Source organism: Watersipora subatra, chromosome 3 (genome assembly GCF_963576615.1).
Source record: "Watersipora subatra chromosome 3, tzWatSuba1.1, whole genome shotgun sequence".
NCBI classification, from domain to species: Eukaryota; Metazoa; Bryozoa; class Gymnolaemata; order Cheilostomatida; family Watersiporidae; genus Watersipora; species Watersipora subatra.
Window position 1 is genome coordinate 612,900 of NC_088710.1, and position 12,711 is coordinate 625,610.

At 38.7% G+C, this 12,711-nt stretch overlaps 1 protein-coding gene across 1 annotated transcript; it reads left to right on the plus strand.

The window, feature by feature from the left end:
- Nucleotides 1-13: 13 nt before the first annotated feature.
- On the plus strand, nt 14-10,572 carry LOC137392300 (sushi, von Willebrand factor type A, EGF and pentraxin domain-containing protein 1-like). Its single transcript, XM_068078971.1, has 13 exons — nt 14-71; nt 398-589; nt 1,848-2,051; nt 2,497-2,703; nt 2,970-3,155; nt 3,289-3,681; nt 4,058-4,246; nt 5,006-5,206; nt 5,451-5,627; nt 5,731-5,919; nt 6,002-6,193; nt 7,004-7,136; nt 10,417-10,572. Exons 1-13 carry the CDS (start codon nt 14-16, stop codon nt 10,520-10,522), a joined length of 2,427 nt encoding a protein of 808 aa, XP_067935072.1. The 3' UTR covers nt 10,523-10,572.
- Nucleotides 10,573-12,711: the final 2,139 nt, after the last annotated feature.

The window sequence follows — 12,711 nt, forward strand, 5'->3', positions numbered from 1 at the left end:
TACCTTCTGAAGAATGGATATGGACTCCTACCTGCTGCTTCTGGTTTTCTCTTTACTCCATCTTCCTAAAGGTACTCATCCAGGAAATCTTGTTTATTTAGTCCATAGTTGCGCCACAGATTTTCATTACAGAAACAATATTATCATCACATCGCATTAATTTAAGTTAAAACTACGGTAACACATTGGGATCATTATTAGTGCATAGAAATGAAACCCAGTTTTAGCTAGTGTTCTAGGCGCCTTTTTGATAAACAGAAAGAGTTAGTGACAACCTAAGTCCTCAGGCAAGCCAATTACTTGAGTAAAAAAGATCTGACAACTTATCAAGGTTTTTGTCAACTACTAATTAGGCATTGTCTGTAGCCTGATGATAAATAGCTAGCACTAACTGTAGGGGTGCATGGCGACTGCCCTTACATATCAGTACCTGCTGGTACTAACCGAAGCAGTGATGAGGTAACAAATGGCTTAACTGTGGAGTACAACTGTTTGGATGTAACGGAGATTTTTGAAAACGGTAGAGCTGACATGAGGATAAGATGTCTCTCTTCTGGGCAGTGGAATGAGCTACCGCAGCCTTGTAAAGGTACCCACTGTTTTATTATTACTGTTTCTCCTAGTATTTTCTGATCGAAATCATTTTATCATGTCAGGACTTGTCCTGTAACACAGTTTATCATGTCAGGACTTGTACTGTAACACAGTTTATCTTGTCAGGACTTGAACTGTAACACAGTTTATCCAGTCAGGACTTGTACTGTAACACAGTTTATCCAGTCAGGACTTGTACTGTAACACAGTTTATAATGTCAGGACTTGTACTGTAACACAGTTTATCATGTCAGGACTTGTACTGTAACACAGTTTATCATTTCAGGACTTGTACTGTAACACAGTTTATCCAGTCAGGACTTGTACTGTAACACAGTTTATAATGTCAGGACTTGTACTGTAACACAGTTTATCCAGTCAGGACTTGTACTGTAACTCAGTTTATCATGTCAGGACTTGTACTGTAACACAGTTTATCATGTCAGGACTTGTACTGTAACACAGTTTATCATGTCAGGACTTGTACTGTAACACAGTTTACCATGTCAGGACTTGTACTGTAACACAGTTTATCTTGTCAGGACTTGTACTGTAACACAGTCTATAATGTCAGGACTTGTACTGTAACACAGTTTACCATGTCAGGACTTGTCCTGTAACACAGTTTATCTTGTCAGGACTTGTACTGTAACACAGTTTATCATGTCAGGACTTGTACTGTAACACAGTTTACCATATCAGGACTTGTCCTGTAACACAGTTTATCTTGTCAGGACTTGTACTGTAACACAGTCTATAATGTCAGGACTTGTACTGTAACACAGTTTACCATGTCAGGACTTGTCCTGTAACACAGTTTATCTTGTCAGGACTTGTACTGTAACACAGTTTACCATGTCAGGACTTGTCCTGTAACACAGTTTATCTTGTCAGGACTTGTACTGTAACACAGTTTATCATGTCAGGACTTGTACTGTAACACAGTTTATCATGTCAGGACTTGTACTGTAACACAGTTTATTATGTCAGGACTTGTACTGTAACACAGTTTATCATGTCAGGACTTGTACTGTAACACAGTTTTACTGGTTTCCTTCATGGTCTCATGATTGAAATGAGTTTCACAAGCTAGTAATATTTTTTAAGTAGCTTGAATGACCCACATCAACTCTCAAATTAAGTTACTACAGAATATTTTCAAGAGAGCGATGAAGAGATACTTTATATTACCATTTAGTCGTAAGATTTGGTGCTCAGCCACTTGTTCACCACTCTGTTATATTACCATTTAGTCGTAAGATGTGGTGCCCAGCCACTTGTTCACCACTCTGCCGTGACAACTACCAGCACAATTGCTGGAGTTCAAGTTACCATCAGATGCATCTACGGCTTTGGGTTTCCTGACAGCTCTGCCACCAAGGTCATCACTTGCAATGAGACTACACTGACTTGGCAGCTTACTGAAGATGACGTCTGGGAAGGCCTAACCTGTAACCGTAAGTGGGAGGCTTCATCGTAGTCTTGAATTAGTTGAGGAAATCTGTCTTGATTTGCTTGTTTGGATGGCTGCCAGTCATTGCTCGACCATCCAAACCTGGCTGCTGAGTAAAACTTTTAAAGGTTTTGAAACATTCTCTTCTTTACATTATTACATGTATGATAGCGCGTAGCTGGAAGTCTCCATGCAACATACTAGCATCTCTAGCACAACATACAGCACAACATACAGCACAACACAACATAGCACAACATACAGCACAACACAACATAGCACAACATACAGCACAACACAACATAGCACAACATACAGCACAACACAACATAGCGCAACATACAGCACAACACAACATAGCACAACATACAACACAACACAACACCTCTAGCACAACATACTAGTAGGAAATGGGTATCTGATTCTACCATTTTTGTTTTTACTTGTAGAAAGGTACTGCCACCATTTCCCTTCCCCTTACCCTACACTATTTTACTTGGGCATGGAGGCCTATCTTCCTAATGGTACTATTGCCATGGGATCGGTAATTACTTCCTACTGTCTGGAAGGCTACTTCAAGATGCCTTCCAATATTCAGCGATCAGGAAAGTGTTCCGCAACTGGGCTATTAGACGGCAGCTACCAAGATTGTATAGGTGAATGTAACATCTACTCCTACTCCATCTTCTTAGCTCATAAGAGATCAATTTTTCTTAGTTCACGTAATTAGATTCGGTATGAAAGGAAATTTAAAAATGTGTTATAAAGTACTTTAGTGAGAGCCCCTCTTGATTTTTAATCTTTGACCTCTGATGAATATGAGTGTGTAGGAGGTCACTCAAAGGTCATGACATCTTGTAAGCTCCTACCCTTTGCTCTTACCAGCCTGTTACTAATTTTGTTCTGATGTCCATTGCTGCAGTGAGAACGTGTGACACCCTTCTCCAGCCTCCAAACACTTGGATACAATACAACAACAATGTCTACCAGAGAAGAGTCAGGTATGTGTGTAACACCGGTTTCTTCCCTGGTGGAAAAGACCACCATGTTATGGAATGTGACCACAATGGACAGTGGAAGAGTGAACCGGCGTCGAGTGGCTGCCAAGGTAAGACTCGGGATATAAAACTGGCTAAAATGATCAGAAGTAGAATGACAGTAGGAAGGAATAAATAGTTGTCTAAAAGAAAGTTTTTATGACCTAATTTGTTATGACCTACATTGTTATGATCTAATTTTAGCTGGAGCGTGTGATGAGGGCTGGATAAAGCATGACAACTACTGCTACTACGTGTCGAACCACAGGAGCCTTGGGCTACGTTACTATTACGCCGAGGATTCTTGTCTACTCAAAAAGTCGCACTTGGCTTCCGTTAACAGTTCAGAAGAGAACAGCTTTATTTACGCTAACACTTATAAAAAGTATGAGAGAGACTATTGGATTGGCTACCACTTTGATGTAGTAACCAATGACTGGAGCTGGTTCAAAGACAGCGACGAAATGATATTGTATAAAAAGTGGCACAGAGGATATCCTGAGTTGAAAAGCAGTTGTGCGAGGCTAACTATTAATGGAGTGTGGAAAGACAGGAACTGTGATGATCTCATGGCATACGTCTGCAAGAAGCCGACTAGTAAGGCTTACTACTAGCTTGCACCTCATTGACCGTGTGTAGACAACTCCTACATCCTCTCCTTCGAGGGTTCACTAAAGACACTCACCATCAATTTTATTTTAGAGACTTTTGTCAAAAGAACGTAAAGTTAATATTAGCCTTTGTTCTGTGCTGTGTGCGGGTCTACACTCTGGTAAAAGACTGAGTTCACAAACTGACAGCACCAGCTATCACCATCACTGTTGACTCTCATTAAGCCGGAGTTATTCCTTCAACTACTTGTCGGTGACCTTGTGACCTTTCAATCTGCCACAACTGAACAGACTGACTCTAGGCACGATCCTAGTATATGAGTTTGTTTTAAAAATTACTAAGTTTTTTGTGTGATTTGTAGTGTGTGGCCCACCTCCAGTGATACAAAACGGGGGCCCTGACATTGCCACCCTTCCTCAAACTATGGATGTAGGAGATAGCTTAGTCTACAAATGCAATATAGGCTACTCATTCAGAAATGATGCTGCTGTAGAGCGAGTTGTTAGTTGTCTTCTCGGGGCATACTACTCGGCCATTGAGAACTGCCAGCGTAAGTTTATAACCTTTATACATTGTGCAGACAACTCTGCAATAAATAGTTTATCATAATACGTGCAATGATTTAAAACTACTGAATGCCTTATTCTGTACTCTCGAAGAGGTCATTTGCCAAATGCTATATAAAGCTGATTGGTTGAAACTCTATCGTATCAAAATACTTTTTACAGACATTAATAAAAAAGCTTTCAATAAAATTTAACATTTCATGCAATTAGGCTAAAATCAGACTCTATTTGTCCGAGATCGTGTATTTGTCCTTGTTCATTGCAAGGGATTGCACTGGCAAGTTTCTCTATCATTGTCCTTGCGCTGTTTCCTTGTAAACTTGAGTGCATTTAGCTGGACCATTGAGAGGGTGGTAGAGCTAGTAATGTTATTACTAACAGCAAAACTAAAGATTTGTAGCAAGATGTAAAACTAAATACATCTGATCTATAATAACTACACAATAAAATGAATCTATTTAAGTTCTCTTGCATTTGAAAAGACAAGTTACAGCACTACAAGAACAAGAGAAGAGCTTACTGGTACCGCTTGTCGTATTACAAACACGCAGATACATGACTTGTAGTCGCTAATGACAAATATTGGTTGTCTTAGTTTTAATTTTTGAAGTCTTAGACTTTGATTAGAGCAATTTTAAAATCATTTGAGAATGATCTGTTTATTGTATAGTTTGGGCTCTGTTGTGTCAACCCAACTATACAAGATGCATTAAGGATTACAGCGAGATACGCGTGTGTTACAGCGGTTATGTGCCCTGCTCTGAACAGAGTTGGCTACTACATAGAGAACGCTGTGATAACCAGTGATTCACAGGTGGGGACTTACTTAAGCACCGTCACTTGGAGTTGTAACCCAGGCTACATCTTTCCTGATGGCACTTTTACCAAGGACATTCTTTGCCAGGCGAACCGCACCTGGTCCTTTGTGCCCGACATGTGTATAAGTGAGTGTAACAGCTTCAAACTGTGAATAGCTGGTAACTTCAGGGTACAGTTATACATACGAATGAGAAACTCTTAAACAAATTAAAGCAAATCTTAGTTTCAAACTCCCAGCCGGCATAGAAAAAGTTTGTATGGCTAAGGCAAAACTTTCAGCATACGTGACACTGTTTTTGTATAACTAACTAAATTGCATAGAAACCAATCCATATACAAAGTTCTGAAAGTTGCTCTCTCATTCTTTAGAGGTGTACTGTCGTGTACCAGCCATCCTCAATGCAATACCTGAGTACGGGTCAAGAAGGGTAGGAGAAGGCGACTACTACGAGTGTGAACCAGGCTATGAGTTTCCCAACGGAGAGCTGAGGCGTATGATGATTTGTCAGCTCGATGGTTCATGGCTGCCGTCAGACAGCTGCTGGAGTAAGTAGTTAAACAATGCAGGTCATGTTATCTGTCTGTCTGTCTGTCTGTCTGTCTGTGAGGAAACTATCAAAATAGTGCCGGTTTCTGTGTATGTGTGTAGAGAGAAGATGTCAACCATATGTCCAGTACAACGCTAATATAACAGAAGGAGCCAGGGGTATAGCGAGATACCAAGAGTTGGCAGAGATAACATGTAATAGAGGCTATCAGTTTCCGGATGGCTCCATCACGAAGCAAACGAGATGTGGAGCAGATTTTCATTGGTCCCCTTATCTGCCATTATGTGAACGTAAGTTAAAAGTAAGCAAGTTGTATTGATACGGAAATACGTAACCAATCCTCTAACATCTCTTCTTTTGTTCATATTTTAGCTAAGAAATGCCCTGGAGGAACTCCTCCCGCAGTGCCTAATGCTTCAGCTAATACCACCGCTGGCATTATAGAGACAGTTGTTGAGTATACATGTAACGACGGCTTCTTCTTTATCGATGGTGACACTCAGAGAACAGCAATTTGTGACATTTTCAGCCTTGACTGGGTTGGAGTGCCTATAGAATGCTTTAGTAAGTCATAGTACATTATATACTTCAGTAAGTCATGGTACATCATATACTTCAGTGAGTCAAGGTACATCATATACTTCAGTAAGTCATAGTACATTATATACTTCTGTGAGTCATAGTACATCATATACTTCTGTGAGTCATAGTGCATCATATACTTCTGTGAGTCATAGTACATCATATACTTCAGTAAGTCATAGTGCATCATATATTTCAGTAAGTCATAGTACATCATATACTTCTGTGAGTCATAGTACATTATATACTTCTGTGAGTCATAGTACATCATATACTTCAGTAAGTCATAGTACATCATATACTTCTGTGAGTCATAGTACATTATATACTGCAGTAAGTCATAGTACATCATATACTTCAGTAAGTCATAGTACATCATATACTTCTGTGAGTCATAGTACATCATATACTTCTGTGAGTCATAGTACATTATATACTTCAGTAATTCATAATACATCATATACTTCAGTAAGTCATAGTACATCATATACTTCAGTAAGTCATAATACATCATATATTTCAGTTAGTCATAGTACATCATATACTTCTGTAAATCATAGTACATCATATACTTCTGTGAGTCATAGTGCATCATATACTTCCGTGAGTCATAGTACATTATATACTTCAGTAAGTCATAGTACATCATATACTTCTGTGAGTCATAGTGCACATGCTCTAACTTATATATTACCTTCTCTAGTAGCTTTTCAATAAGAAACTAACTGCTGTATTCATTATACATGAAGAAAAGCTTTGAACACTGCAGCTGATCTCACAGTTATTATACAGGTTCCCTTCCTGACCAGCAAGTGACTGATATTGGCATCAACCAAGCTTTCTCCATAGCAATAGCTGTTATAGTCATCCTTTTCCTTGTTATCGGCATGTGGCTCATCATCTGCTCAGACTGCAAGGAGGATAGGTAAGTCAGCCATAACTGATCACTCCTTACTCCACTCATATAGTTAGTCTATTCTCTAGTACTAGTTACTAGTAGTCTGATGGCGCTGTTATATATTTCTATTAGCTATGTTATGAAGTTTCTTATTTATTGTGGTGTTTCTAAGTATCTCAGCATAGAATAAACGTTTGTATACCTTTCGAGGACTTTCATAGTTTCCCTGAGTGAATTTAAATTTCATAAATTAGCTGAACCAAAATGGAGTCAAAATAGCAATAGGCTCTTTTTAATTTATGGTTATACTATTACTATTGATATGAGACTAGCAACGAGGCCTCCTCCCTTGCTACAGTATTACCGATAGGTATTAAGGTCTGGTAGATAAGGCGCTAAGGTTTGGGTACCTGAAGGAAATATGCAGGCTGCACCGGTTACTCCATATACCTACCTGTAGTAGCAGTACTCATTACCTACAGTGTGATAGTAATACTAGCTACCTACACTGGGATAGCAGTACTTGTTGCATACAGTGTAGTAGCTGTACCTTTTACCTACAGTGAGGTAGTATTACTAGTTACCTACAGTGTGGTAGTATTACTAGTTACTTACAGTGAGGTAGTATTACTAGTTACCTACAGGGAGGTAGCATTACTAGGTAGTTACAGTGAGGTAGCAGTACTAGTAATTTACAGTGAGGTAGTATTACTAGTTACTTACAGTGTGGTAGTATTACTAGTTACTTACAGTGTGGTAGTATTACTAGTTACTAACAGTGTGGTAGTATTACTAGTTACCTGCAGTGAGGTAGTATTACTAGTTACTTACAGTGAGGTAGTATTACTAGTTACTTACAGTGAGGTAGTATTACTAGTTACTTTCAGTGAGGTAGTATTACTAGTTACTTACAGTGTGGTAGTATTACTAGTTACTTACAGTGAGGTAGCATTACTAGTTACTTACAGTGTGGTAGTATTACTAGTTACTTACAGTGTGGTAGTATTACTAGTTACTAACAGTGTGGTAGTATTACTAGTTACCTGCAGTGAGGTAGTATTACTAGTTACTTACAGTGAGGTAGTATTACTAGTTACTTTCAGTGAGGTAGTATTAGTAGTTACTTTCAGTGAGGTAGTATTACTAGTTACTTACAGTGTGGTAGTATTACTAGTTACTTACAGTGAAGTAGCATTACTAGTTACTTACAGTGAGGTAGTATTACTAGTTACCTACAGTGTGGTAGTATTACTAGTTATCTACAGTGTGGTAGTATTACTAGTTACCTACAGTGTGGTAGTATTACTAGTTACTTACAGTGAGGTAGCATTACTAGTTACTTACAGTGAGGTAGCATTACTAGTTACTTACAGTGAGGTAGTATTACTAGTTACTTACAGTGTGGTAGTATTACTAGTTACCTACAGTGTGGTAGTATTACTAGTTACTTACAGTGAGGTAGTATTACTAGTTACTTACAGTGAGGTAGCATTACTAGTTACTTACAGTGAGATAGTATTACTAGTTACCTACAGTGTGGTAGTATTACTAGTTACTTACAGTGTGGTAGTATTACTAGTTACCTACAGTGTGGTAGTATTACTAGTTACCTACAGTGTGGTAGTATCACTAGTTACCTACAGTGAGGTAGTATTACTAGTTACTTACAGTGAGGTAGTATTACTAGTTACTTACAGTGAGGTAGCATTACTAGTTACTTACAGTGAGGTAGTATTACTAGTTACTTACAGTGTGGTAGTATTACTAGTTACTAACAGTGTGGTAGTATTACTAGTTACCTGCAGTGAGGTAGTATTACTAGTTACTTACAGTGAGGTAGTATTACTAGTTACTTAGCGTGAGGTAGTATTACTAGTTACTTACAGTGAGGTAGTATTACTAGTTACTTATAGTGAGGTAGTATTACTAGTTACTTACAGTATGGTAGTATTACTAGTTACCTACAGTGTGGTAGTATTACTAGTTACTTACAGTGAGGTAGCATTACTAGTTACTTACAGTGAGGTAGCATTACTAGTTACTTACAGTGAGGTAGTATTACTAGTTACTTACAGTGTGGTAGTATTACTAGTTACCTACAGTGTGGTAGTATTACTAGTTACTTACAGTGAGGTAGCATTACTAGTTACTTACAGTGAGGTAGTATTACTCGTTACCTACAGTGTGATAGTATTGCTAGTTACTTACAGTGTGGTAGTATTGCTAGTTACCTACAGTGTGGTAGTATTACTAGTTACTTACAGTGAGGTAGTATTACTAGTTACTTACAGTGAGGTAGTATTACTAGTTACTTACAGTGAGGTAGTATTACTAGTTACCTACAGTGTGGTAGTATTACTAGTTACCTACAGTGAGGTAGTATTACTAGTTACTTACAGTGAGGTAGTATTACTAGTTACTTACAGTGAGGTAGCATTACTAGTTACTTACAGTGAGGTAGTATTACTAGTTACTTACAGTGTGGTAGTATTACTAGTTACTAACAGTGTGGTAGTATTACTAGTTACCTGCAGTGAGGTAGTATTACTAGTTACTTACAGTGAGGTAGTATTACTAGTTACTTACAGTGAGGTAGTATTACTAGTTACTTACAGTGAGGTAGTAGTACGAGTTACTTACAGTGAGGTAGTATTACTAGTTACTTACAGTGTGGTTGTATTACTAGTTACTTACAGTAAGGTAGCATTACTAGTTACTTACAGTGAGGTAGCATTACTAGTTACTTACAGTGTGGTAGTATTACTAGTTACTAACAGTGTGGTAGTGTTACTAGTTACCTGCGGTGTGGTAGTATTACTAGTTACTTACAGTGTGGTAGTATTACTAGTTACCTACAGTGTGGTAGTATTACTAGTTACCTACAGTGTGGTAGTATTACTAGTTACTTACAGTGTGGTAGTATTACTAGTTACTTACAGTAAGGTAGCATTACTAGTTACTTACAGTGAGGTAGTATTACTAGTTACTTACAGTGTGGTAGTATTACTAGTTACTAACAGTGTGGTAGTGTTACTAGTTACCTGCGGTGTGGTAGTATTACTAGTTACTTACGGTGGGGTAGTAGTACTGTTTACCTACAGAGTGGTAGGTCTGAGTGTTATCAATAACAGAGGACCCTTCTGTAGCATTTTCTTTCAAGCTAGCTAACAGCTCTGATGTTCAGGCCCCCCAGCCACAGATCAGAGTAACTTCAATAAGTTGTATGCTCTGGGCATTCTTTGACCTACATAATATAGATGGCCCTTTATCATTGTTATCATCATCATGGTTATCATCATTGTTGCAGGCAATTAATAGGAATGTGTGTCGATTACTCAAAAGAGGAAGAAGATGAAGAAAGCTATGCAGAGTCTATCGAACCAGAACCAATCAGGCTCCAGATGGTTATGTAATGACCAACCACTCAACTGGTGGCATAGCGTTGGCGAACCAGCGAAATCAAACCCACCCGATGGAATCAAATACAATTTTAGTGGATCCGTTCAGTATGGAGGAGGATGGGTTTATAAAAGGAGAGCATTAGCGTTGGTGTTCATATGTAATAATGAAAACTGTTGCCAATATAGAAACACTTCTTTCAGCATTGCTTGTTTAACGATCAATAAATACTTCTTTATAAAGCAATATATCTTTAGATGGCAATGAAGTATCAGCGCTGTTTTATGGTATTATCACAGCAATGGATTTCTTCCCTGTCAGATATATCACGCATAACTAGCCCTGCGACATCGGTATTACCCTGGTTCTCTACACCAGCAGCAATTTTTGCAGGTGTAGGTGCAGCAGCACCTGCCTGTTCACTATTTTGGTATCTCCACCACTTTCGTATACTTACCCCTGTGGCATTCCCTCCTCTGAGATGTATATGCTCGTTCTGTATCTCCACCCCTATAATATATCTACTTTTGTAATATATCCACCCCTGTAGCATTGTTATTGCTACAGAACTTCTACTTTGCATCATATGTCCTTCTGTGGCATCTCTTCTCCTACGGCATCTTTTCTTCTGTAGAATCTCTTCTCCTGTGGCATCTATTTTCTTGTAGTACCTCTTCTCCTGTGGCATCTAATCTCCTGAAGAACCTCTCCTCCTGTGGCATCTAATCTCCTGTAGTATCTCTCCTTCTGTGGCATCTCTCCTCCTGTAGCATCTTTCCTTCTGTGGCATCTCTCCTGTAGTATCTCTCCTTCTGTGGCATCTCTCCTCCTGTAGCATCTTTCCTTCTGTGGCATCTCTCCTGTAGTATCTCTCCTTCTGTGGCATCTTTCCTCCTGTAGTATTTTTCCTCCTGTGGCATCTTTCCTCCTGTATTATCTCCACCCTCCATCCAGCCCACCTTAGACTTCTACCCCTGTTACATGATGTGGGTACAGACTATAATCAGTGTAATCGGTCCAGCTAGTCTATAAACTACTATCAGGCTCTCAATTTGGAACTTTGCCAGAGTAGTAGTGAGGAAGACAGATACAACCAGAAGTAAGGGACCAATAGTAAATGGTCAACCTTTTTAAAAGGAAGTAACACACAGATCTCTGAATTCATTGAATACTTCTAGACAAGTGATGTGAGGTAAACAAAACACTTGAACTGTCACCAAGCTTGCTATTGTCATGAAACAGGGAAAGAAAATGGTGCATAAATAAGTAGCTTTCGTGCTAATAAAATGCAAATTCATTGAGCTGTGGTATTACAAGGATGACAAGGAGATACAACTCTAGCTTATGCTAGGTGCTGGTTTGCGCTAATCTTTGCACTAATGTTAGTAAAACCAAATAGCTAAGCTGTTTCTATATTGTCATAACAATAGACAACACTGGCATATAAATACAACTATTATCCATTGTTGATGCTAGCTTCACCTATACATCAGCCTATTGTTGGTTATTGATTACCTCAGACCTGCCTGATTGATCAAATATTTCGGTAAAAAGATGGCCACCAACAAGTTGTTAACATGCTAGTGTTATCTTTTATAGCATCCTTCATACTTTATGCGAGCTTCCAGATAGCCAATGGAGGTAAGTACCTGTAATTCTAACACACTTGTCTAGAATAAGCCCATTATCCGATATGGCCAGTAGACTACGATAACAACACGTGTAGGTTAGACTTATACACGACATACTTGTCATAACATAACACCAAGTAACACAACCTAACATAACGTAGAGTAATTTAATCCAACGTATCACATAATAAAATAAATTAACAAAATGTAATCTTGACTATAATAGGAGTTGCTTTCATCTGTCCAAAGTTATACCAAGAGTGTTAGGAAAAAATTGCCTTGCTTGGGGATTGAACTCAGATATTCCAATTTGCAGCCAACCACATTACCAACTGTGCCACTAAACCACCTGTGCAACAAATCAGTGTAATTCTGCATGTACTGGTTACACACAATGATCTCTCACAGTACACGGGACTGCAAGCATACTAGCAATATATATATAAAATTTAATCTCAAAGTTTGTCATCGTCTGTCATCGTTCGGTGTCTGTCTGTCTGTCCAGCTATAGCCATTAAAACTAGCAATGAAAGTCCGTATCGCAGAAGACTTGATCTCAGAACTTCCCGTTC

Coding starts and splice junctions, on each gene's coding strand:
- LOC137392300 (XM_068078971.1), top strand. CDS start 14: ATGGATATGGACTCCTACCTGCTGCTTCTGGTTTTCTCTTTACTCCAT. Junction 72..397: donor TTTACTCCATCTTCCTAAAG/GTACTCATCCAG, acceptor CACTAACTGTAG/GGGTGCATGGCGACTGCCCT. Junction 3,156..3,288: donor GGCGTCGAGTGGCTGCCAAG/GTAAGACTCGGG, acceptor ATCTAATTTTAG/CTGGAGCGTGTGATGAGGGC.